Source organism: Galeopterus variegatus, unplaced genomic scaffold, assembly GCF_000696425.1.
Source record: "Galeopterus variegatus unplaced genomic scaffold, G_variegatus-3.0.2 Scaffold806, whole genome shotgun sequence".
Classification (NCBI taxonomy): Eukaryota; Metazoa; Chordata; class Mammalia; order Dermoptera; family Cynocephalidae; genus Galeopterus; species Galeopterus variegatus.
This window is the reverse complement of record NW_007726917.1, coordinates 51427-76675: the sequence shown is the minus strand read 5'-3', so window position 1 is coordinate 76675 and position 25249 is coordinate 51427. Positions and strand designations below refer to the sequence as shown.

Below are 25249 nucleotides of genomic sequence, written 5' to 3'. Positions count from 1 at the left end.
AAACAGGAATTGGCCTATTTGAGGTTGTCATCCACTGCTGGCACTGAAGCCAGTGTTAGCAACTTATTCATCCATTTTCTAGTTTCCAAATTTTAATTGCCACCCTTTCCTCTTCCACTGATTTCCTTTTCTTTTTTTGAGGGAGGAGAATGTTAGTGTGTTTTTGTTTTTTATTTTTTTTAAATCCCCTTTCCACCATTTTGGAGGTGTTTTGGGAAGGAGTAGCAGTAACATTTGTGTATAATTTGCCATGTTAAACTAAAAGTTCTCTATGTTGTTTTACCCTTGCTTACTTACCCTTGCATGAGGAATTCTGATATTTAATTAAAAACAGGGTGTGTGAGATCTTCTAGTTTCCCTCAATTTCCATCTGGTTAAGAATCCTCTTATGGCTTAAAGACAGAGAGGGCTGACTGTCTTAGCCACTATCCAACTTTCTGGTGTTTTGCTATTTCTTAATATTCATAAAGTAACCAAACATGGGACGATCTGAAGCAGACTGTAGCTCCTTCATGGCTAGAAATAACTAGTTAAAATAACCCTCAGACTACACTGCTTCTACTTTCCTTCCTACTGCTGGCCTCACATTCTTATGGCAAAGTACCACTTATCTGCTTCCATCACCAAGTCACACTGCTGGGAAATACAGTTAGTTAGTGCAATACAGAGTTAGTGCAAGAAAAGAAGTATTAACAGGAATACTCTGGCAGCCTCGGAAAGCAGCTCTGTGTGCCAGGGCTCCCTTTCCTCTAGTCAGCAAAGGCACCATGAGCAAAAGTCAAATGAGCACTTATGCTCATAAGATAGGTACAGTGATGGGAAAGGAACAAAATCTCCTAGTCTCTTTCTTTGTGTGGCCCTACTTTTCTACCACTCTCTTTCTTTGTGTCGCCTTCTTCATAGATTAAGTCATTTGAAATATTTTGTTAGTTAAGGATCAGTCAAGGGCAGTGACCAATAATCTGTAAAATTTCATTATCCCTTTTCTCTCTCTCTCTTTTTTGTGGCTGGCTAGTGTAGAGATCCAAACCCTTGACCTTGGTGCTCTAACCAACTGAACTAACCAGCTAGCCCACCCCTTTCCTCTAGAATGCACCACCAGAACAGATAATGGATTCACATAACATTGCTAAACAACCATGAAAGGAGGCAGGTGACATAGTTTGCTCCTCTACTCACCAAATAGGCCTTAGAGTTGTGGTTCCCAGACCTAAGTATGCCTTATAATCACTAAGAGGACTCATTAAAACATAGACTGCTGGGTCCTACCCACCCCAGAGTTTCTGAATTGGTAGGTCTGGAATGAGACCAGAGAACTGGCATTTCTAACAAGTTCTCACATGATGCTGATGCTGCTTGCCTATAGGCAACACTTTGAGAAATGCTTTAGAGTAACTCAAGGAGAAGCTGTTGCTAACTTTGCATTGCCAGGAAAAGTATTAACTAAACTTAAAAAAAAAAAAAAAAATTCAAACCTACAAAACTTTGCAGGTAGAAACAACAGGGTAGCCCCAAATGTCAAATCCAGCGTAGCACTGGCATTTTCTGTTTTCTTTCATGGATTTCCATTCTGATCTTTATTATTTCCTCCTTTCTACTTACTGTGGGGTTGATTTGCTCTTCTTTTTTTTAACTTCTTGGGATATAGAAGCTTAGATTGTTGATTTTACATCTTCCTTTCTAAAATAAGTGTTTAAAGTTATAAATTTTTGTCTAAGAACTGCTTTAGCTGTATCACATAAATTTTAATGTACTGTTTTCACTTCATTCAAGATTTTTCTAATTGCCCTTATGATGTCTTCTTTGATCATGGTTATATAAAAGTGCATTGTTTTAATTTCTAAATATTTGGGGTTTTTCCAGATTTCTTTCCATTGCTGATTTCTAATTCATTTAAATTGCATTCAGAGAATAAACTTGAAACTTGTTTTGTGACCTAGCATATGGGCTATTCTGGATAACTCAGCATGCATGCTTAAAAAGAATATGTATTCTATAGTCATTCGGTGTAGTGTTTGACACATTAGTTAGGTCAAACTAGTTCATATTCAAGTCTTCTGTATCTTCATTGATTTTTGGTCTAGTTGTTCTATCAATCACTGAGAAAGGAGTATTGAGACTATAATTGTTACAATGTCTATTTCTCCTTTCAATTCTGTCACTTTTTCCTTCATGTCTTTTGGGGCTCTATTGTTATGTCTATATACATCTATTATATGTTCCCAATGTGTTGACCCCGTTATCATTACGAAATGTCCTTCTTTGTCTTTAGTACTATTTCTTCTCTTAAAATCTACTTTGTCTGATATTAATATAGCCATTCCAACTCACTATAGTTACAGTTTGTATGGTATATCGTCTCCCTCCTTTTCCTTTCAACCTATTTGTGTCTTATCTGTGCCTCTGAATCTATAGTAAGTCTCCTACAGAAAGAATACTTTTTAAATTCAGTCTGATAGTGTTTTGATCGTTTAGTCTATTCACATTTAATGTAATTATTGATGTAACTGAATTCGCATCTGCCATTCTGCTATTTGTTATCTATATGTCTTATTGTTCCTCTTTTCTTCTTTTACTGCCTTCTTGTGTAACTGTTAAGCAAACATTTTTTTGTGTGTATTATTTTAATTCTTATGTTGACTTTTTCTGGCTATTTGTGTTTTGAGTGGTTGTTCTAGACACTACAATATGCATCTTTAACTTACCATCAACTTAATTTTGTTAAATACTGACTTAATTTCGTTAAATACTGCAAATTTGTTCCAATATAGCTCCATTCTCCTCCCTTTCTTCGTGCTCTTACTGTCACATTTATTACTCATTTAAAAAATTATTTTTGGTGGCTGGTCTATATGGGGATCCGAACCTTTGACCTTGCTTGGTGTTATAACACCACACTCTAACTGAGCTAACTGGCCAGCCCCACATATATTACTTCTATAAATGTAATAAATCTAACGATAGTGTTGTAATTGTTGCTTGAGACATCTAATGTTTCTTAAAGAAATTGAGAAGTGAAAACTTTACACACACAGTCTTTTATATTTATCCACATATTTATCATTTCCAATGCTTTTCAGTCCTTCTTGTGGATCTGAATTACCATCTGGTGTCATTTTATTTTGGCCCAAAGCTCTTCCTTTATCATTTCTTATAGGGCAGGTCTGCCAACAGTGAATTCTCTCAGTTTTTCTTTATCTGGTTGCCTTCTGGCCTGCATGATTTCACATAAGTAGTCAGCCATTAATCATATGATTGTTTTCTTGATTGTGATGAGTCACTTTACTGCTTTCAAGATTTTCCCTTTCAGCAGTTTGATTATGGTGTATCTAAATGTGGTTCTCTTTGTGTTTTTACTTGGGGTTCTTAGAACTGTAGGTTAATGTTTTTCATCAAATTTCAGTTTTCAGTCATAATGTCTTCAAATATTTTTTCTCCTTTCTTTCTCTTCTCTCCTCTGGGAATACCATTATAGGTATACTAGGAGACTTCATACTAGGGGTTGCTCCTAAGTCTGCACAGGTAGGGGTCAGCCAAAAACTTAGATGAAAGTTGTGCTCAAACACCTCAAGCCGGAAAGGATTACCCTCTCTTGATCAATCTGTGATGGGTTGGGGGATGCATTCAAAGTTGCAGGTAATTTTCAGGTATCCTTTGGATTTTGCTTTTTGCTAGATTCTTGCATCTCCCCCACATATGCATAGTTTTCCAGTCAGCCAGGAACGTGTGAAGAGCTTATCCCTTCTATGTCTCTCTAATTTCCAGGATATTCCTTAAACTGGACCATCACTTCGGGCTAGCAAAGTTGCAAGTTTACTCCATTCATTTCTGCATCAACCACTTTTAGCTGTCAAAGACACAGATGCCCCACCCCATCTCCCTGAAACTCACCCCCCACATACACTCACCATCCTGAATCCTGAATGAGTACATCCCCTCTGACAGCAAAGCTGCTGGTTTTTGCAGTTAGCCCTATGCTGGCAAAATTACTATTCTCACCAACGAGGATCCTTTCGCTTCTTTTTTGGATATGCCATCACATATAAGAATTTGCTTCAAATCAATTTATTTTGTTTTCTTGCCTAAGGAAAAAAAACCTAAGGAGGAGGTTTGATGCTAAGACGAACATAATTTTTGGAAAGTCACATATTCTAGGTACCTATGTGAACTCAAACTTTATCAGAAATGATCAAATTTGTAAAAAAAAAAAAAAAAAGTTATTATCAAAATATTTCTAAATTCTCGCAAGTGACTCAAAGTAACATCTTTAGGATGATAAATTAAAACTAAACTTTTCTCCTAGGTATGTGGTTCAACCAAAATATCACCTCCTTGTCTGGCCCAGAGTACATAAGAGGTAAGCCATGCCACTGGATGCTATAGCAGAAACTTGATGCACTCACTGCTGAGAATGCTTTCTAGCCCTAGCTGGGCCCCTTAGGTTTTTATCTACCAGTCGTATGAAGAGGCATTAAGCTCCCACTGTTGTGAATTAACTGACTCTTCTATTCTTGGAATACAAGGATTATAGCTGTGTTACACGTAACTTACTTTCAATCTTTTCCAGTCTGATGACCAAATTGGTAATGATAAAACCATTTCCATCTCATCATGTCTACTGTGAAATAATAAACACCCTGAGTCTTCATTTACACAAACAGGACTCTTCTCCACAACTATTTATGGGTAACTTACTTTCAATCTTTTCCAGTCTGATGACCAAATTGGTAATGATAAAACCATTTCCATCTCATCATGTCTACTGTGAAAATAATAAACACCCTGAGTCTTCATTTACACAAACAGGACTCTTCTCCACAACTATTTATGAGATCAGCTAGAACACAGTATAATATTTTTTCATATTTAATAAAATAAAAAGAAACCAACCTCTTTTTTCTTCTTCTCGTTTTAGTTTATCTTCCTCTATTTCCTTCGGTAATTTTTCCTTTTTCTCTTTCTCCACATCATTATGCAAATGTTTTGTGGTATAGCTAAGTGCTGGTGAAAGAAGGATCTCTCCATTTTTGCAGAGTTCATCACGAATTTTAATAAAAAACTGCTGAAGTTCTACTGCATCCTCATATATTTCAGAATCTGTCCTATAACGGAATCAAGGGTAGCCACTGACACACAAGCTGCTCCTTTTAAACATCTCAATTATACGTTAATTTTATTAAATGCTTCTTTAATGTTAATTGGCATAATGGTATTTCTGTACAGTTCTAAAAAGTGTACCTTCTTGAAGTTTGGTAGAACAGAACTGAGGTGTTGTTTTACTATGGTAAGTAAGCCTCATGCCCACCCATTTCTTTTTCCTCAAGTTCACTCCTTGTACAGTTCATGTAAAAGGAGAAGCCTCACACATTTTCCCTCAGAGACTTGTGGCACATGTATCAATTAATTTTGGCAACAGAAGAATGGCTGCCAAAATCAAGGACTGTACCAAGGCTCCACACCATGTCCAACACTTACTTATGTCTAATCTGGATTAATTTTTCCTTTCTCTTAATTGCAGACCAACATATTATATACATAAAGTGTTAACAACAAATTTAGGCCTCTCTTCTTTTTGGTCCTACCTCATGGTTGACTAGGCTGGAGAACTCAGTGACCATTTGAACCTAAACTGCAAAACCATGAGGGCATCTTGTAATAGTTACAGGCCTCAGAGTCAATGTTCATTTCAGTTTTCCAGAAATAATCACGTAATGCTGGGGAATCAGCAAAGGCAACACAGTGAAAGATGTGGGAAAAAATGATGTGTGTCATACTCAGAACTTTTCTGAGATTTTCCTCACTTATAAAATAAAAGGGACTGTGCAAAATAAACGTTAGAATTTAGATGGGAAGAAATTTTATTACTATCTCTAATCCACTGTGGTCTGAGGAAGGCTTAAATATAATTCTATTAACTAAGAATACCAGGGTCTAAAAAGTTATTCACAAAAACAAGCACAGAACAATGTCTCAGCAGTTATAGAGACATTCTGGATAGGGCAGAGTAGCAGGCATAGGTAGCCCAGTCAGCCGCCTGCAGACACATTCCATCAAATTTCAACAAGACCTCCAGAGTGCCTCTAAGCAAGCAGTTAAAAACACTGCCAATAACCTAACTAGGTGTTTCTGGAAAAGTTTTAAACATCTTTTGAGGTTATAAAAATGCTAATACTTGTAGGAAAACAATAAAAATAAAACTTACCAAGGGAAAAAAAAACCCTGACACTATTTTGGTGCCTATTTTCTGAATAGAGATATCTGAAGATTGTTCACTTGAAATTAAAGTTCATTTTACAATAGCTTACAATTTTAAGTACAAAATTAAAAGTGAAAACACACTTTTGGTAAATCCATGTTACACTGAAATGGCAGATTCACAATTCCTCATGTCAGGTGGTTTAGTAATGAAAGTTTTGTACAAGAGTCACTAAACACCTGATATATCTTTTTTTTGTTTTGTTTATTCAAACAAAGTACTATGAAGAATTTGTTAATCTATGAGGCCAGGTGTTCAATGAATGTGCAAGAACAAAAACTCAAGATGGAAAAAGAACCAACTCTAATAATTCTCTACAATTGGAAGGTAATCTTTTTATATAAGGCAGACATTCAGCAAAAGGAAATAACTAAGATTACAGGAGGCTCTTGATGCTTCCCTTGTTCTTGTCTCCCCATGGGTCCTTCTTACCTGAAAAGGAGTCATGGTGCTTAATCCAGAAATACTGTCAGCAGATTAGGAAAACCAGCAATCAACCGGCATGAGTCAACACTGTGCCTGCTGTTACTGAATACTGCTTATGACAAACCACTGCCACCTGAGTGAACTATGCTATTCTTTTATGTCTCACTGTTTAGATTCTATCTCAGGGTGTGAAGTCCTAGCTGATGTTGGGTAGTGGTGCTGGGTAGGGGTAAGTGGTGATAAAGCATAAACACTCTTAGAGGTCAACATGGATATGTACTGCATGTGGACTTCATTAAATTCATGAACTTACTACTTCTGGGATGCCCATCTTCATTACTGTCAATACAGTAGATAAAGACAAGGTTTATCATTCACTAAACTGATGCATCACCATCAATTCTTATCAAGTACTTTATCTTAATTCTTATTAAGTACTATAAGAGGTCAAAATAGTACCTTTATTCACAAAGATAAGAATGGTTTTCCTTTGTTTTTCAACAAAGTCCTAGGCATGAGAGCAAAACTGTGTGGATCACTATCTCATACAAATATAAATGTACCTTGGACTCTACCTCCCAGGCCTCAAAAGCAAAAACCAATCGTGTCAACATGGGAGAATAAAGAGATTATTTCCTAGAAATATAAATCTGCTTAATTCTTAAAATAAACATGTCATCTACACAAGATAAAGTTCCTAATAATCTAAGAGACAAATACTCTTTGGAAGATTCTCAGAACCCCTAAATATAATGGGGTTGGGGAGTGGCTTTAGACTTAAGGACTAATGAGAATAAGAATGGAAGTCTAAGCTGCATGAAAGCAGGGTTTGTCTGTTTTGTCCACTGGCATATACCATGCATCTAGAAAGTGCTCATAAACTGGTAGTAACTTAATAAAAACTTGTTGAATAACAAATAACTCCTGTAGATTTTAACTGCAAGATATCCTCTATCTTTCTGTTTCTATCCCTCCTGTTGAAGAATAAGGACCACTTCCTAAATGTGTCACTCAAGGGCCTTTCCAATCTGGCCCTAACTCTACCCTGTCTCTTGAACATACCATATTTATTTCCTAACCCTATGCTTTGCTCATACCACTTGCCTTATTTGAAATATCCTTCTCCCTACTCATTTGAATCCTACCCAACTTTTCATTCTTCCCTGACGCCTCATGCCTTTTTAGGAGAACTCTAGCCTAGAGTTCCTTATGCCACCATCTTTATAAATATCATGTTGTAACATATTGTCTCATGTCTGGAATATTTCTCCCTAAGTATAGGTTCTGTCCCATCCATTAGACTTCAAGCTCTTAGAGCACAGAGTTCAAGGCTTATCATCCATGTCTGTACTCCATGACTGGTGTTCTAGTGACTGGCTCAGCAGCAGCTCTCCGCAGTAGGGAACAAGACCAGCTCCACTACTTACTAGTTGTGTGACTATGGGTAACTTCTCTCTGCCTGTGTCTCCAATTCTTCACATACAAACTGAGAAGATTATCTCTCACCTAGAATGGCTATTATAAGGGTTTGAGTTTATCTACATAAAGCGCTTAGTATGGTGCTTTACACAAAGAGCAGGTGCTTATAACAAGAATAGCAAACATTACTATTTATTTTTCCTTCAAGGTCCGAGCAAATGTTGGCCTCAAAGATTTCCCCATTGGAATTTCACTGTCTAAATGTCCAGCTTGTAGCATGACAGACTGTAAGCTCTGGGACGCAGGGTTTGTATCTTTAATTTTTTATATTTTCCTAAATGCCTCTAAGAGCACACAGAAGATATAGTATAATTGCTGGATCAAATTTAACAGTCAAGTATGCTATTGACATGTGGCAAATATATGCCACAAATCAAAATTAGAAGGAAATTTAAGTTTGATGTAAATTTAAATTTGATTGCTTCTTTCAGAACATTTAATGTCTCCGGTAGGTTCTTAAAGTAAGAAAGTTAGGAAGCTTGTCCTTTAAAAAAATAAAGTAAGAAATTTGAGGTTAAAAAAAGAAGCCCTTTCAAAATAGCACTTGAAATAGTGACCAAATTTATATCACTCTGACCTCAGATCAATACCTTAAAGCTATTTTAATTTATTTAAGGTATTTTGGGTTGAAGTTAAACCTTAAAAGAAAAATCCTGTTACTATTTCTAATTCCTGTTTCAAACTATATGCATTTATCCTTTAAAACACTTGTTCTATAAAAGGCTATACTTTAAGTTTATGCTTTTCAAGAGTTTTTTTGCTTTCCTCCTTCCTCTGGCCCTAATCTAGGTGACTTAGTAGTGTGCCATCTCTTCCCCACAGAATATACTTGCTCATTAGAAGTTTTTGCTAATTAGAATTCAGAATAGCATGCTACCAGCTGAAATCATATATCTAAGTTGAATTAGTACAAAAAAGCAGTATTCCTTCATCTGTTTTGCATTAAATATCACACATTTTCAAAAAGAAATGGCTTTGAGAACATACCGATTCATCCTTCTTGCCCTTTCCAATACTTCAAACATATGCTCTTGAAATAAATCAAGCCGCCGATAGCGATTATTTTCAACATTCTTCCTAATTATGTCAAACGTAAGGGGAGGTTTGTTAGGAAAATTGGGATCCACAGCAGGAATTTCTGCTAAGGAATCACTGTAGCATCTTCCCTCATCATCCTGATGACTCATGACTGACACAAAGAGATTGTGGATAAGCTCTTGAATCAGCAAGGTCACATTTGGGACATGAGAGTCCTCATCTCCCTCCAGGTCTCTCCGAGTCTCAAGCAGGACTTTGTGCAGGACAAGAGCATCTTTGTAGATCAAAGACTCAGGCTCATTGTATGTACAGGCATTGTTAAACATCATGACAAAGTCCTCAACCATAGAGTCTATATCTTGGTATTTGTTGGCCATCATATGACTTCGAATTTTTTCCATGTCCATGGGCTTTTTAATGGTCAGATAGTAATCAGGCAGCTCAGATCTTGAAGGAAGCCTAAGAAATATGGCACTGAGGCGGCGACCCCTCTTATCAGTATAGTTCTTTACAGCTTCATAGACTTCATTTAGTTTCTGCTGCATTGGAGTCATGTATTTTGATTTTTTAGGAGAAATGCCACTCTTCCTACCTAAAGAAAGAGATTTAATGTTAAATGGATAAAATGAAATAAATGAACTTAATTTTTATACAGTTGGTGGCAGAAACATAAGGGTGCTGTCTTACTTGTTTTGTCTAAAAAACAAAAAACTAACACAAGAAAGGGACTATTCCGAATGATTTGTAAAACACAATAACTAGCATGTCTTTCGTGAAATATATTCTATAGACAAAAAAAGAACTGGAAAAAAATTTTCAGTAACCATATTTTTGATGGGAGATTAAGTACTGTTATGTTGAGATAGCTTTGAATAAGGTGGAATAAAACAAATGAGTAGCTATGTGACATTCTAATTCCATCACCTCTGGCATTCCTGAGTACTGAGATTTTTCTTCATGGGAGAAAAAGAGTTACAGATGTTAAAACAGAGGACACTGAATAAAAATCCCGTGGCCTTGAATCTCAATTGAAAGCATCAGTATGAACTTAAGATATATTTTATCTTTAAATATAAATGCACACATTCACAATTTCCTAGCTCTGTCCACTGAAAAAAACTAGGAACAATGACCAACTCAGTAGCAGTATTCCCCAAACTATAGTTTTAAAATACTAGTTTCAAATATTAATGTCAAGGAGCCCTCACCTTTTAGCAGAAACATGAAAAGGTCAGGGCTCCTTGTCAAATGTCTGACTCCCAGTCTGCTTTATCCTGAAACACCAGACAATAAAGAATCTACCAAAGAGTCTTTACCGTAGTCATGTCAAAAGAACACAGGAACCAGCCTGATACAACATGAGCATCATTAATAAGGACAAAATTGCAATGGATTAAAATTCAGCAATATGTTTCAATCTAGCAGTTCTGATTGAGACATAAAAAAAAATAAAAAACTGGGTAAATATAAGAGGATGTTAGTAAACCAGCACATTATTTTGAAAACTGGTATATAAAGGGAAAAACAAAACCAAAAAAAATCAAGTTTTTATCCTTTCAAAAAAAAGAGACAAACAAAGGACTGCACTACTGGGTAACCAAATATTGGATAAGGCAAGTTTCTCTACATGTGGGTAATTCAAAAAGTTTGCTGAAATATAAAATTAAAAGATAATATGAACCTTTCCACGAAGTTTTTGAAGACCCCTCATATAGAAGTATTCCAGCTAATAACCGAGCAAGAAATGATAAAATTAAACTGTTACCATTTGATACCCCTTTAATGAATTAATGACGTAAGCATCAATACCTGTTAACATAATAGAAAGACACAACCAGATATTATGTGCCACTTAATAGAAGACCGTTTTATTACCTATCAAGTCAGTTTTTCTGCCAAAGGGAGGGGATGGGGAATCAAACCTGAATCTGATCAAGCCTCTGGCTCCAATGACCAATTTTCAAAAAACATAAAAACAGAGGAACATGTTAAACTACAACACAGAGATGCAATTAGCAGACTATGGGAAATGATAACACAAACCCAATTTCTTCTTTTTTTTCTAAAAAGATGACCGGTAAGGGGATCTTAAACTTTGACTTGGTGTTGTCAGCACCACGCTAACCCAGTGAGCAAACCGGCCATCCCTATATGGGATCCGAACCCGTGGCCTTGGCGTTATCAGCACCGCACTCTCCCCAGTGAGCCATGGGCCGGCCCCAAACCCAATTTCTTCAACAGATAAACTGCAAAGAAGGTAGGGGGAAGAGATGAAAGGGAGTTTACAGATTAAAAGAAATACCAATCAAATGCAATGTGTGGACCTTATTTGGATTCTACCTCAGCCAAACACCACCCCAAGACATGACGCAACATAAGTGTAGAAAACGTCTTAGGAAGTATCCTTGCCAAGCTGAAACTGAATCTAATCAAGCCTTTAACATTAACTTCCATTTATAAGAAATAAGGAGGATAAAGGAAAAAGTTCACTGGCATCACAAGGAAGCAAAATGTCTAACCCAGAGTGTGGGACATTGTATAGAAACTGACCTGGTTTCTTCTATGAGTAAATGGCATGAGGAAAGAAAAGGGAGAAGACCGGTCTAGATTATGAGTTTAAGGGCATAACAATCAAAGATAATATACAGAATAATTAGATCCTGATTTGAAGAAACCAACTGTAAAAATACATTTGTCAGACAATCGTGAAACTTGAAAATTTGTCAGGTATTAGACGAAACCGAGAAATTACTGCTAATTTTGTTAGGTGTGATAATGACTTCAGGGTTATTTAAGAAAATGTCTGCTTATTTTAGAGAAATGAAAGACTAGATTTGCTTTAAAATAATTTAGAGAAAAAGAGAAAAAAGGGGATATAGAAAATAAGTAAGGCACAATCTTGATAAATGTCGAGTAACAGTTATATGTAGGGGTTCACTATACTATTCTTTACATTTGTATATGTTTGAAATTTTTCATAAGAAAACACAGAGAAATAAAAAACAAAATTAACATTCCATATTAAAATCCCCTTTCCCTGAACTTTAAAATATGGTGTATTTATTTATTTTAATATATATATTTAGATAGCTATTGTTAAGCTATCCATCTATTGTTAATTAGTCTCCTAACTCAATGCATGGAATTAATTCCATACAGTTTTAAAAGGTGGTATGTTCCTATTAAGTAGGATAAAATTTTGCATTTCTACAAATCTTCTGTATGCTTTTATAATTCCATGAAAAGATAAATGCCTTAAAAAGAAAGACTCGTGACTTGGCAATCATACTTAAAGCTACTGTGAAATTCGGTTTAGTCATTTCATATAAAAAAGCCAGTCTGTTTTTCCTCTTTCAGCAAATATGGCTCTAAAGAATATTTAACAACATCACTATTGTTTGTTTGGTATTTATTTTATTTACATATTTTAAATAAGGCAGGAACCAAATTACTTTTGTTGTCTTCTCTTTCCTTACAACTTTTAATAAACTTTTCCATTGGCCCCTCAAGGTAGCAGACTTAGCCCAATGGAAAGGAGAGATTTAGCTGAAGAGGAATATCTCAAACATTAAGTCCCAAATCTGAGTTCACAGTCTAATCTGATTTGTTAAGAGAGAACCATTTCTTTGATTTACAAGTATCCTCAGTGCATACTTTATTTTATATTTAAATGTAATAGCAGAAGAAAGGAAATAAATGACCTGAAACTTTAAAAAAATTTCTGGGAGGTTTAAAGTGGATAAAGGTTATGAAATAGAAAAATACAAAAGAAGGAAGACTGTATCTTAGCTATACTGATAAAGAATGGAAAATCAAGATGCTTTATACAAAAATCAATTAAATCAATTATTTAGAGGTGCACTTGTGAAAACATCATGCTGATTCTTATATAACATTTTATGGACTGTCTTTGCAGAAGTAAGGACATTAAGGACAGTAATAATAATGATGATGAAAGATTTTAATGTTATTATAGGCGAAACGTTGAGTGCTTCTCAGTACCAGGCACTGTGCTAAATGCTCAATATAGATTATACAACAACCCTGATGTAAATACTATTATTATCCCTAATTCATACATAAGAAAATTAAGGCTCAGGAAAGATAAGTTGCTTACACAGGGATTGGCAGAGCAGGATTTGAATCTTGGATGTCAGATTACAAAGTAAGAACTTCTTTTTTTTGGTGGCTGGCCAATACAGGGATTCGAACCCTTGACCTTGGTGTTATAACAGAAGGCTTTAACCAAGTGAGCAAACCAGCCAGCCCCCAAAATATGAACTTTTAACCTTTGTAATGTACTGCCTCCAATTTTAAACAATTAAGAAAAGACAAAGTATTAACCTAGTCACCAAGAATAACAACCAAAGTTAGGCCTCTAGAGCTGGTCTCTCAAAATGCATTATTCTACCAGCACCCAGAAGAAAATGTGTCTTAAGGACTCCCCATCTCCACTCAAACCCCCTGTACTTACCTGGGAGCCCTCCTCGTTGTAGTGCCTAGCATTCCGGAACATCAGCTTCATGTCTTCTATCATTCCCTCTTCACCTGTGTATTTGTCATTGCGGATGTTATGCTCAATTATTTTCAAGTCCATTGGCTCCAAGATGATTTTATAATAGTCAGGATAGTCCTTTTTGGACGGTTTAACCATAAATAGATCACAAAGTCTTCTGCCTGAACCTGGCTCTCGAGCTTCAAGAACAACATTGAATAAGATTTTCATTCGCTGCTTTCTTATGTTCTTTTTACTGTTGAAGAGGGAAGTAGAAAAGGGGAATAATGAGAACAGGGTCAGTTTTCTTTATGCAAGGATGAACATGAAATTAAAAAAAAAAATCTTGTGTGCAGATGCTTCATAATGACTACAACTTATTGATTACATATGCCACAAACAAAGTAAACATGCTGGAAGCTATAAGCAAATATTAGGAAAATTTCCAAAATAGTTAAAACACAGTGACCCTGGCAGAAGCAGCCAGCGAACACCAGACAAACCTGTTTAGAATATCTCATGAAATGCCATGTTTGACAAAGATCTTGTCTGACACCAAAAGAAAATGAAATTCCATAATCAACTGAAATTCATTTTTTGTTTTTAAGACAAACAGCAAAAATGCAATAAAACTAGGAATCCCCTATTGTTACTAACCACCTCAGTTCCAAGTACAAAAAAAAAAAAAACCCCACAAAAAACCTACTAAAGAGAAGTGTTCCATCTCTTAAGACAACCACTCCTGAATTCTAGTTGTCAGAAAACAAAAGGAGACTGTCAGACTACTGTTTCTATGGTGGGTAAAAACCCACAAAAAACCTACTAAAGAGAAGTGTTCCATCTCTTAAGACAACCATTCCTGAATTCTAGTTGTCAGAAAACAAAAGGAGACTGTCAGACTACTGTTTCTATGGTGGGTAGAAGTCTCTTTTGCATTGATCCTGTCAGGGTCAGTCTCTGCTCCCTCCCTCCATCAGCATTATCCCACAACCCCAACCGAGCTTAAAGAATAAATGGTCTTTTGTTCATCTGAGCTTTCTAGAGTAAATTTTCATGTTTAAGTATGAATTCCTGTCTTGTTCCCCAAATTCCCCAAATAACCCCAGTGAGATGTGATGTGAAGAAACTGATATGAGTGGTATGAAACAAAGTACAAGGGACCACAGATTAGAGTTCAAAGTGGTCCAACAGAGCAGATGGTCTTGTCTCTTAATTATTGAGAAAGCTAGCTCAGAAAGACTAAATGACTCACCCAAGGTGAGAAGCCCAGTAAATTTTTAGAAGAGACAATCTTCCAATATGACTTCTGGTTAACTGTTCTTATATCTTCAGGACAATGATAAAGAAATTCTAGCCAGACTTTAACCAGCAGTCTCCAAGTTGAATAGACAGGTAGGTAATAACAAGAAATAACTTACTTACTTTCTATTCTACAAATATTTACTAAAATCCTATACTATAGTACTTAGAGGTAAATATTTTTTAATCTGTTTTCTATCCTACAAATGAAAGCAAACCATGTAGATATATGGGTCTCATAGTCTAGTCCTCTGACTATGTACTCTATTCTGAGTTAGGAAGAAGCAAAAGGCCACATATTTTCTCTCCAAGGTTAAAAACATGCTTTTAGAAAACAGAAACAAAATTCAAGTTAAGAATAATTAACAGTTGAGAAAATAAATGTCTTTCCTTAAGTCAAGATTTTTAAGTGTATCCTCTCCAAGGTTAAAAACATGCTTTTAGAAAACAGAAACAAAATTCAAGTAAAGAATAATTAACAGTTGAGAAAATAAATGTCTTTCCTTAAGTCAAGATTTTTAAGTGTATCAGAAATGCCTATCTTCCTAGCATCATGGAGCTCAAGGCAAACTGAAAATGATCTAATTAGAAGAGAAAAAGAAAAGAACTTCTGGTTCCTAGGATTGCAGTCATTCTCACCACTTGTGTTTTCATTCTGACTGCTCGTTTCCCTTTATGGTAGGATCATTCCTGCCATTTTCTCCCCTCAGTATTGTTGTGTCTCTGTCAAGTATGCGTTTGTTAGATGATGGAATTTAGAAATTTCATGTAGTGGAAACTATTTCTCCAAAGAGGCACCCTGGGGTGATGATGTAAGAGAAAGAGTTTCTCTTCTTTAGGTCTGTAACAAGTGGAAGAAGCTCCAATACCACAGAGCTCCACATCTGGGCAGATATTAGAACACAGATAACTTTAACCTTCAAGAAATCTCTAAAGGAAAATTTCAGAACTTGAATTTGATATCACAGAAATCTATACTTAATACTATCTAAGTCAGACATAATCTGTTTAGGTCTCACATATGGGGAATATTCCTTTAAAAGAAAAACCCAGAAATTAATTTTGAAGCTCTAAGCTTAAAAGATCTCTTCAGTAATCAAGAATGAAATCAGTTCTCATTCCAGGAATTCCAAGCAGCCCAACAGTTCAGTCAATGCCCTGACATGGACCAGGAGATCAGCCCTATTCTCATTCGGGTTCCAACACACCACTCCCAATTACCATTAGGCTTTTCTGTATGAAGCTACAAGTACACTAATCTGGGAGCGAATCTAGGGCAGATTTTTGCAAGATTTTTAAAGAGAAAGGAAACTTTTTAATGGAATTTTGCCAACGAAATAAAAGAATGGCAAGTGGTCCATTCTTCCAATGTCAATAACTGGCACTTGGCAGCTTTGAATGGGACATACCCAGAATGTGAAATCCAGTTGTATATAAGAAACAGCTCTAATCTAGTAACCAAAATTTACTTATGATCTTCTCTAAACAAATCCAGTTTTGTTATTTTGTTTACATTTTTCCAGATCCTTATATTGCCTTTGAGACTGAGAATCACTGGCCCATTAATTTTACTATGGCTGCCAGAAAAAAAAAAAACTCTTGAGCTAACCTTCATACTTTTCACAATAACTGTATTAGTTTGGACGGCTGGTATGTTTATCTTTTTCCAGTGTGGATGCTGAACCTTATTATATCCATGACTTCTGAAAGCTTTGAATACTTTTTGAAATGAGATAAATTCTACATTACAAAAAGACAGCCATCAGAGTCCCCTATTTGATACTTTCTGGCTGCTTTGCTTTTCAATGTCACTTTGCTTTTAAGATTCTTCTTGGGACCCCTCTGTACATCCACTTCTCCTCCTTCAAATCGTTACAGTTTAGTCTTCTCCATTTTGGAATGGTGCATAAAATTAAATCCCAGACCTTGTAACTGACATAATCATTTTTCTTTCTGTAATCGGCACCTTTGAACATACTAAAGTAAAATACATCTTAGAGTCTTCTCCATTTTGGAATGGTGCATAAAATTAAATCCCAGACCTTGTAACTGGCATAATCATTTTTCTTTCTGTAATCGGCACCTTTGAACATACTAAAGTAAAATACATCTTAGGACAGTTCAAAAGCAGGGCTGTTCACCATTATGCACTCCAGAGACCATACTTAAGGGGACATCAATTCAGATCATAGACACTGTTGTAATAAATATACTATTTTAGAATTTTATAGGAGATAGTTCATAAAAGGATCCTGTGCTAACAAAATTAGTGTATTATAGCAATTTTCCAACATGTGAAAGTTAAATGCCTTGAGAAATGGATGCTTTTTCTAATTTACAAAGATTAGTAGAGGCTCTGGAGACCCTGATTTTCCAGGGCCACCACCACCACCATCCTCCTGAACCAACCCAACCTGAAACACTGGAACCACAATCACCTTTTGCTCCCCTTAGCTTATCACCAAGTTCTAGAGACTTCCAAAGCCCTTTTAGATCTGATTTTCCTTTAAATTTTTCATGCCACAGTGTTAGTCCTGACCCTCATACTTTGTGCTGAACACTTTCTCAAATGTCTTTATTATTTTTCCTCTGAAGCTATTATTTATTATACGTACTCATATTTACATACATACACACAAAATTCCTATTTATGGCTATAATAGCTAACACTTCTACAACATGATAAACACTCTGAACTCATTTAATCCTCAAACTGAGATCAGGTACAGTTATTATCCCAACTTTGCTGACGTAAAGACTAAGGCTTAGAGAAATAAAATAAATAACTTAGGCTATAAAGTGAATAATCATAACAGACACTTGAATAAGCTGATAATCACTATGCTGCTTTTATCATGTCCCCCCTGTTCATAGGCTTCAAGGTCGTCCAGCATTTAGCTTCCTGGACTTAGAGCTTCAGTGGTGTTTGCTGTTATGCTAAGTAAACCCAAAGGTTCTTTCTTTTACAAGGCTTGCTAAAATTCATCTTCAAGTCTTTTTTTTTTTTTTTTCCCCTTTTTGTCTTTTTTCCTTCCCCTTTTTGTCTTTTTTCATGACCGGTAACGGGATCGCAACCCTCGGTGTCGCGCCCGCACCGCACTCAACCAGTGAGCAGACTGGTCTCTATATGGGATCCGAACCCTCGGCGGGAGTGCCACCACGCTCCCAAGCGCCGCACTCTACCAAGTGCGCCACCGGGCTGGCCCAAGTCTTTAAGGAATAAAACCTTTTCATTCATCTTTTCCAATGAGTCTTCCCAGACTGGTAACATATAACTAAAAACAAAATGAAATCTACCAAGTCCTGATGTTAACAGGCACTATTTCCAGAAAACAATCAGAGCTACGTTTACCGAGTACTCACTGCATCCAAGCCCAGTTCTAAAGGCTTTTCACATATTATCCAATTGGGTCCTCAGAGCAATCCCATGTAGGTATTGTCATCAAAACTTTTTTTTCAGATGAGAAAGCTGATAAGACTTAGATCACAGAACAAATAAGAACAGCTGGGATTTTGAACATGGGCAGTTAGGCTCTAGAGCTTGGGTATAACACTACCTCATGATATCCTCTCATTTCTCATTCTACTGCCACCCAGAGTTAGTGCCATACACTATAAATGGTAGAATACAATCCGTGGTCTTTTTCTTAAATTTACCATCTAATTAAGAAAGCTTTCCTTAAGGAAAATATTAAGAGGATAACAATGATAACAGTAATTTTTTAGAGTGAATTACATACAGTAGCAAAATGTAGATAACTTTGGAACATTTAACTTTCAAGGAAAAGCATGACAGGGAAATAATCTTTCCTAGAGTTATTTAGGCAATCACACAACATTTCTATATAACTACACAGCTGTGTCTACACTTTCTTTTTTTTTAGCGACTGGCCCTGTACTTTGGTGTTATCAGCACCATGCTCTAACCAATTGAGCCAACCGGCCAGCTTGTTAGCTGTGTACCTTATGCAATCATTTTACTACACTGCTTCCATATAATTTCATTTGTTTCAACCTGTCTCTTTCCCTGGTCTATAAGTTCCAGGTAGAAGAGATGACAGAATGTTCTCCTTTACAACCTATAAAGAACAGTCTGGTGTTCTGTAAGCAACTGACACTTCGTGAATGTCAAATGGCAAATGTGAAAACAAAAGCACTACACAATTATTACTAGCACTATGACATGGCAACTCATAGGCTGTATTTCAAATCATAAGTAACATGCAAAAGAATGGACACTTTTAAAGAAATAAGACATGGATGAAATCAGAGACTAAGGAAATGTATTCATGCTCAAGAAGCATTAACACAATGCACAGGTGTCCCACATGCATTGACATCACTTGGACTGTCAATGTTGGTTTTAATCCCTCCATCGCCCCCAGTCGGTAAAAGACATCCCTGAAAGGAAATCAGCACCCACCAGACCCTGGTCACTGACAATGCCACCATATTAGCAACCTCTACCTTTTGCTACAGAAGCAAAGCCAAAATGACTGGTGAAGGGGCTTTTGCCCCTGGCAAAGCTAACAACAAATCAAGGCTACTTCTGAACATATCTAGGTCAACTAACTCTGAATTTATTTTACTAACTAGACTTCTACATTGTACTACTTTCTTTATTCATAAAATAAACTGGCACCCAAATAAAGACTTTTTTTCACATGCTATGGCTTCACTTTTCACCTAATCAATACTGACCATGCCATGGAAGAGTTACACTTTTAAAAATATGTTTATGTGTAAAAAAGGACTGCACACCTGGATAGCCTCCTGAGACCCAACATCTCACTGTCATGAGTGTTCCTGGGAAAGCAGAAACAAACATTACATGTGAAGAGAAACAAAACAAGCAACATTGGAGGGTCATGCATAAACCAAATATGGTTGAGGAAAAGAGAATTATTCAGTCCAAAGGCTAAAAGATAATAATATTGGAACATTTTAACACAGAAGACAGAGGTGGATTTGGGGGTAGAGAGGTGGGGGGAAAGAATGCACTCCCAGAATGAAAAGAACATACCCACATTCAATTTTTCTCACACTCTTTGTTTTGAAAAAAATAAGGCAAAGATGGAATCATATTTAATACTTAGGAGTCAAGTACAATAGTACTTGGAAAAACTTGGCCCTGACTTCTCTGGCCAAGCTAAACTTAACCCTCTACACGTTGCTGTTTACCTGACTTCTGAAAAGTCTATTTCTTATTACCAAAGCCTCTCAACATAACTACCTTCTACAGGGCTCATTATGCTGTTTTCTTTGTCATTGTCCAAGTACAGGACTTAACTCTCTCAATCTTTTAACACCTACTCATGCTACATTTCAAACCCAGGTTTGTTCTTTTATTCCTTTAGCAGATGATTTTTATTTGTTCTTCTCTTATTTGTGCTTTTTACTTTATTTTATAAAATGCTTCCTAGGAAACTTGTCCATAAAGAGGCTTTTTGTCTGAACTAGGATTCTATTATTTCAAGAACATAATACTTAGTTTTCTTTTTATAGAAGATTTTAGGGCAATAACTTCCATTTAATCTACTTGATGCCCCACAAACAAAAAATGTACAGAAATATGTACATTTAAGGATCTCACCTGGGCTAATGCTTCCTTGGAACTGTTTTCTTAACACTAAACTAATTTAAGATCTCTCTTTTCATCCAGTGTTGGCACTAATTGTACCATCACTTTTCTCTCCATTACCTTCTTTTGCCTGAGAAGTTTCTATCTTTGATTGGTGACTGATCTGGAAAACACAGGTGATGCTGTAGTAGAGTTATATAATTATACTCAAAGATGTTCTTGCTTTGATGTCTCTGATCTGGTTTCACATTTTTCCTCCGTTGTCCCTGGTATAACAAGGAATTAAGAACTGGGAAGGATGAAATTCATAGGCCAGTAATGGAGGTGACTCACATCTCAGGGTATACCAATCAATTTAGTTACCATGGCACAGCACAGCAAAGTTATTTTCAAAGCTAAAAAAAATTCTCCCAAATAATATCTATAAGAGGAAAAGATAAGACAGCTTGTCTTTTCTAAATCACTTTTTAAAATCTTTTGATCTTAGTGGATCTCTTAATGCATGTAGAGAACTGTGTCAACAGTTAGTAATGACTTCTTCATTCAATTTTGAATCTGTCAAGCCATTCTATTAATGATTAGCTGCTGCTTTGTTTAAGGTATCTTCCCTGGAATTCCGCAAAGATGTTAAGACAGTTAAGCTTGAGGGAGAACACGGCGCTCCACCATGATAAGGCCAGAGAAATTCCATGTAGGAGGCATAGACAAAAGAGATGGTCTTGCATGATTCCTGATAGGAGCCTGGTTTCAGAATCTCACAGTAAGGTCCCCTTCCACAAAACCCATGACAGGAAGAAAGCGTTAGGGAAGTTGAGTGAAAGGTTAGAAAGAAAAAAACCCCTAAATATCTAGCTTAACATTTTACGAACCGTAACAATTTATGATTTTGGTATTTTACAATCTGACATTTTTTTTTTGCTGGCTGGTACAGGAATTGAACTCCAGACTTTGGTGTTATCAGCTCTCACCAACTGAGCTAACAAATCAGCCAATTTGACATTCTTAAAATACCAAATAAAGATCAGGTTAACAAGGAAAAACACAGGGGTAAGAGCAAGGACTTACTTCTCTGCAAGAGTAGTACTGAATTTCTCCTTACCTTTCCTAATTCATACTTCATCTTTGTAATTCACCATGTAGAAATTACCTACATTAGATTTAACTGGCACTCTTTAAATGCCACATTAAAAAAGAAAACCTGAATAACATGGTTTTGCCAAGCTACATATGAGGATACTTCAAAAAGTTGGTTGAAAAATAGAATTTAAAGATAATAGGAATCTTTTCATGAACTTTTTCATGTACTCATTTTTATCTGTGTCATCTAAAAGCAATATAGTACTTGAACAAAAAAAGCTAATCAACAATTTACAGATGAATTCTAAAAGATATGTTATCAAATATTTAAAACTTAGAATTCATACTTAATAGTTAAAAAAGTTTTTTTCTACACTTATCTAAAACATAGAATAGAAACTGAGATGTCTCCAGCTATGAGAAGAATATATACCTCTTTCTTTTGGCACTACCAGTATCAGAGGTGGCTGAAGAGATCATGCTGTCACCATCCTCGATGTCATCTCTCCTGGCAAGCTCTTTCTTCTTTGCCTAAAACAGAGCAGATCATGGGAGTCAAGCTCACTCTGCTGAATACTCCTATGAATATATGAATGTTAAGGAGCTAGACATATAAGATTCACTCAGAAAGGTACGAACACATGTAGGATGCACAAAATTAAAGAGTCATTAAACATTTTCAATAACTCAATTTAACAACAGCCTGCCTGAAGGAAAAGTAGGCCAAAAAAATAGATCCAGACTACAACGGTGCCAACTGGTTAAAAGCACTGAGGCAAGTTGTTGGGGCATCCTGCTCTGGTGGCCATATTTAAGTAAAGACAATTCAAAGAGGGCCTTTGGTACCCTTGACTTCTAAGGAGCAGTGTGGCTAAGAAAGTTTAACGTGAGAGCTGAAAGAAGATCTACTTTTCAACACATGGAATTTTAAAGACCTTCTGCCAAACAGAGCTGAAAGTCCAAGCACAGAAGGCTTAGGAAATACATATACAGACCAACGAAAAGGAAATACCCTAAATTCAAAGCACTAAGGACTATAGTGTTGATCACACAAAACGAAGATCCTATGGGTGATATGAAATTGCCTTTGTTGCTTCAGTGCTCTGAGATTGCTTTTCAGTTAGATTCTACCAAAAACTATCAGACCCAATTTGTATTTCATGTCTACCTTTTTGTCTTAAAATCCCCAGATAACCCATGACTTCAGATGCCCTCCAAAGTGTGCTCTCAGAGAGGATTTGATAAACTCATGGACACTATAAAATGATTAATTGGCTTTCAGATGTCCTTTCTCCTAGGACCAGCCATACCTTAACAGAGACAAAGTCTAGAACCAAAGGAATAAAACCTAAATGACAGAATATCATCTGTGATTAGAAGGTAAACCCCCAGGGACAAACCCCTGCTTCCTCCACTCATAAGGCTAACCCTATCTAAACTATTATTTCTACTCTATAAGGGAGTAGAATTTACAATTCTAAAAAAATATTCAGGCTGGCCATTTAGCTCAGTTGGTTGGAGCACAGCCTTGTAACACCAAAGTCAAGGGTTTGGATCCTTGTACCGGCCAGCTGCCAAAAAAACAAAAAAAAAATTAAAAAATCAGTAATATTTGTGATTGAAATGAAGTGATATTGCTGGGGGGGAATCATACATCTTAAAAGAACACACTCAAAATGTAAAATTATTTCAATCATACATATGACAAACTTAGCAAAACTAAGAAGTCATACCTGCATGACTTGCTGCAATTTTAGAACTCGCTTGTAGATAGCTGAATTGGGAACATTATAGCGTTTGGCATTTTCAAACATTAAATTCAGATCACACTCCAAATGATCTAAAGTTTCATATTCTTGGTTCTTTAGTTTTGTTCTGTGACAGAAATAGAATTTTCCATTACGGAAATGATGAAATATTCTTTCTGAAAGGGCAATGTAAAAATCTTGACAAGCACTAGACAGTATCTTTTCTAGTGACACTGACTAGAGGACTTGAAAGTGGCTTCAAAGACATAAAGTTAGGAGGCAAACGCACTAATACATTTAGGCAATATGACAGTTTACTTGAAAATCCAAAAGAACAAACTAAAACACTATATGAAGTAATACGAGGACCTAGTAAGGTAGTCGATTACAAAGCAAATATGCTAGGAAAAACCCTAGTGGAAAAACCCTATTAATGGCTAATAAGCAAACATTAGAAAAGAGACAAAAGTTAGGGAGATATTAAGCTACTCAATGAAGAATTATGGTGATCTACCCATTACTGAAAATAAGAGGTCATTCCAGTACATGAAGGTTAAAGAAAATAGAAAGTACTGGCCATGCCATGAAAAAACATTTCGAATAATATATTGATCACCAGGGAAGATACATATGGACCAGGGAACATACATACGGACAGTAAAGAGTGTTCTTACACTGGTAAATGAGAGGAACATATGTTAGAGTCCATTCACTACTATTTCTCCAGTATAAACATTTATAACAAACTGTGATAGCTTAAAGTTGAGGTTTTGACTTATTTTACTTATAAATCTTAAGAATTCAGGTATCTCTCATAGATACTATCATTACAACTAACAGCAACTCTCATAAAGGCCTTATATACTTTCTACAAAGTGATGAGTCACTGTCTGCTCTAACTCTGTATGGATTTAGACAGGATAGACTTTTAAATCTTTTGATTGAAGCACATGCACACTAACCATCAAAAACACAAAGACAGTATTAAGTAAAGGACTACAATATGTGTAAACAGCTTCACAGAATGAATGTAGAGATTCCAAACTTTTCTCTTAAAATGGTATCATCCATACTACATGTAAAATTTTACTTAAAATTTACTCAAATCATATTCAGATTCTGTGTAGTACTTGAAGAGATATGAATATTAGAGAACTCTGAGATGAGGCAAAAGATAACAACTAAGCACAAACTCAGCTCTCAGTACTAGCTTATGTATCTAGCATCCAGAGTTTAAATTACAACCTCAGACTTATACCCACCAACTCAAAAGGTGAAATCCTGGGTGTTCTCAACACCCACAAAGAACAGACATAGAATCCAAACTTGTAAATGACAACCCATAATAAATCTGTAGATATTTACCAGACTAATGTTAATCCGGGGTAGCAAGGGGAGAGAAGAGAAAAATGGGAAGTAAAACATGGGGATGTCAAACCCCAGCACTGTGGAGGGTGGCATGTGGAACCACACTATCAAGCTCCTGCTCACTCTTCCATTTTTGTTGCTTTTGGGGACCCTCAACTATCTTCGTTCTGCCAACAAATCTTCCTAGGACCACGCTGTACAGTAATACAGTAGCCATTGTCACATGTGGCAATTTAAATTAAAATAAAATTTAGGGGCCGGCCCGGTGGCGCACTGGATAAGTGCGCCGCTTGGGAAGCGCGGTGGCGCTCCCGCCCGAGGGTTCGGATCCCACATACAGACCGGTTCCCGCTCACTGGCTGAGCGAGGCGCGGGAGCAGCACCGAGGGTTGCGATTCCGTTGCCGGTCCCCGGTCCGGTACGGGGGCAACACTGAGGGTTGCGATCCGTTGCCGGACACGGAAAAAGACAAAAGACAAAAA

At 36.4% G+C, this 25249-nt stretch overlaps 1 protein-coding gene across 1 annotated transcript in view; it reads right to left on the bottom strand.

Moving 5' to 3' along the window:
- The window catches only part of PBRM1 (polybromo 1), a 116379-nt gene that overhangs the window by 44408 nt on the left and 46722 nt on the right, over positions 1–25249 (bottom strand). The window contains exons 13-19 of the mRNA XM_008572572.1: positions 23385–23526; positions 22085–22182; positions 13661–13950; positions 11425–11445; positions 11243–11261; positions 9149–9838; positions 4891–5102 (exon numbers count right to left, since the gene is read on the bottom strand). Of these exons, the coding sequence (XP_008570794.1) occupies positions 4891–5102; positions 9149–9838; positions 11243–11261; positions 11425–11445; positions 13661–13950; positions 22085–22182; positions 23385–23526 (1472 nt within the window). The remainder of the gene's footprint in view (positions 1–4890; positions 5103–9148; positions 9839–11242; positions 11262–11424; positions 11446–13660; positions 13951–22084; positions 22183–23384; positions 23527–25249) is intronic.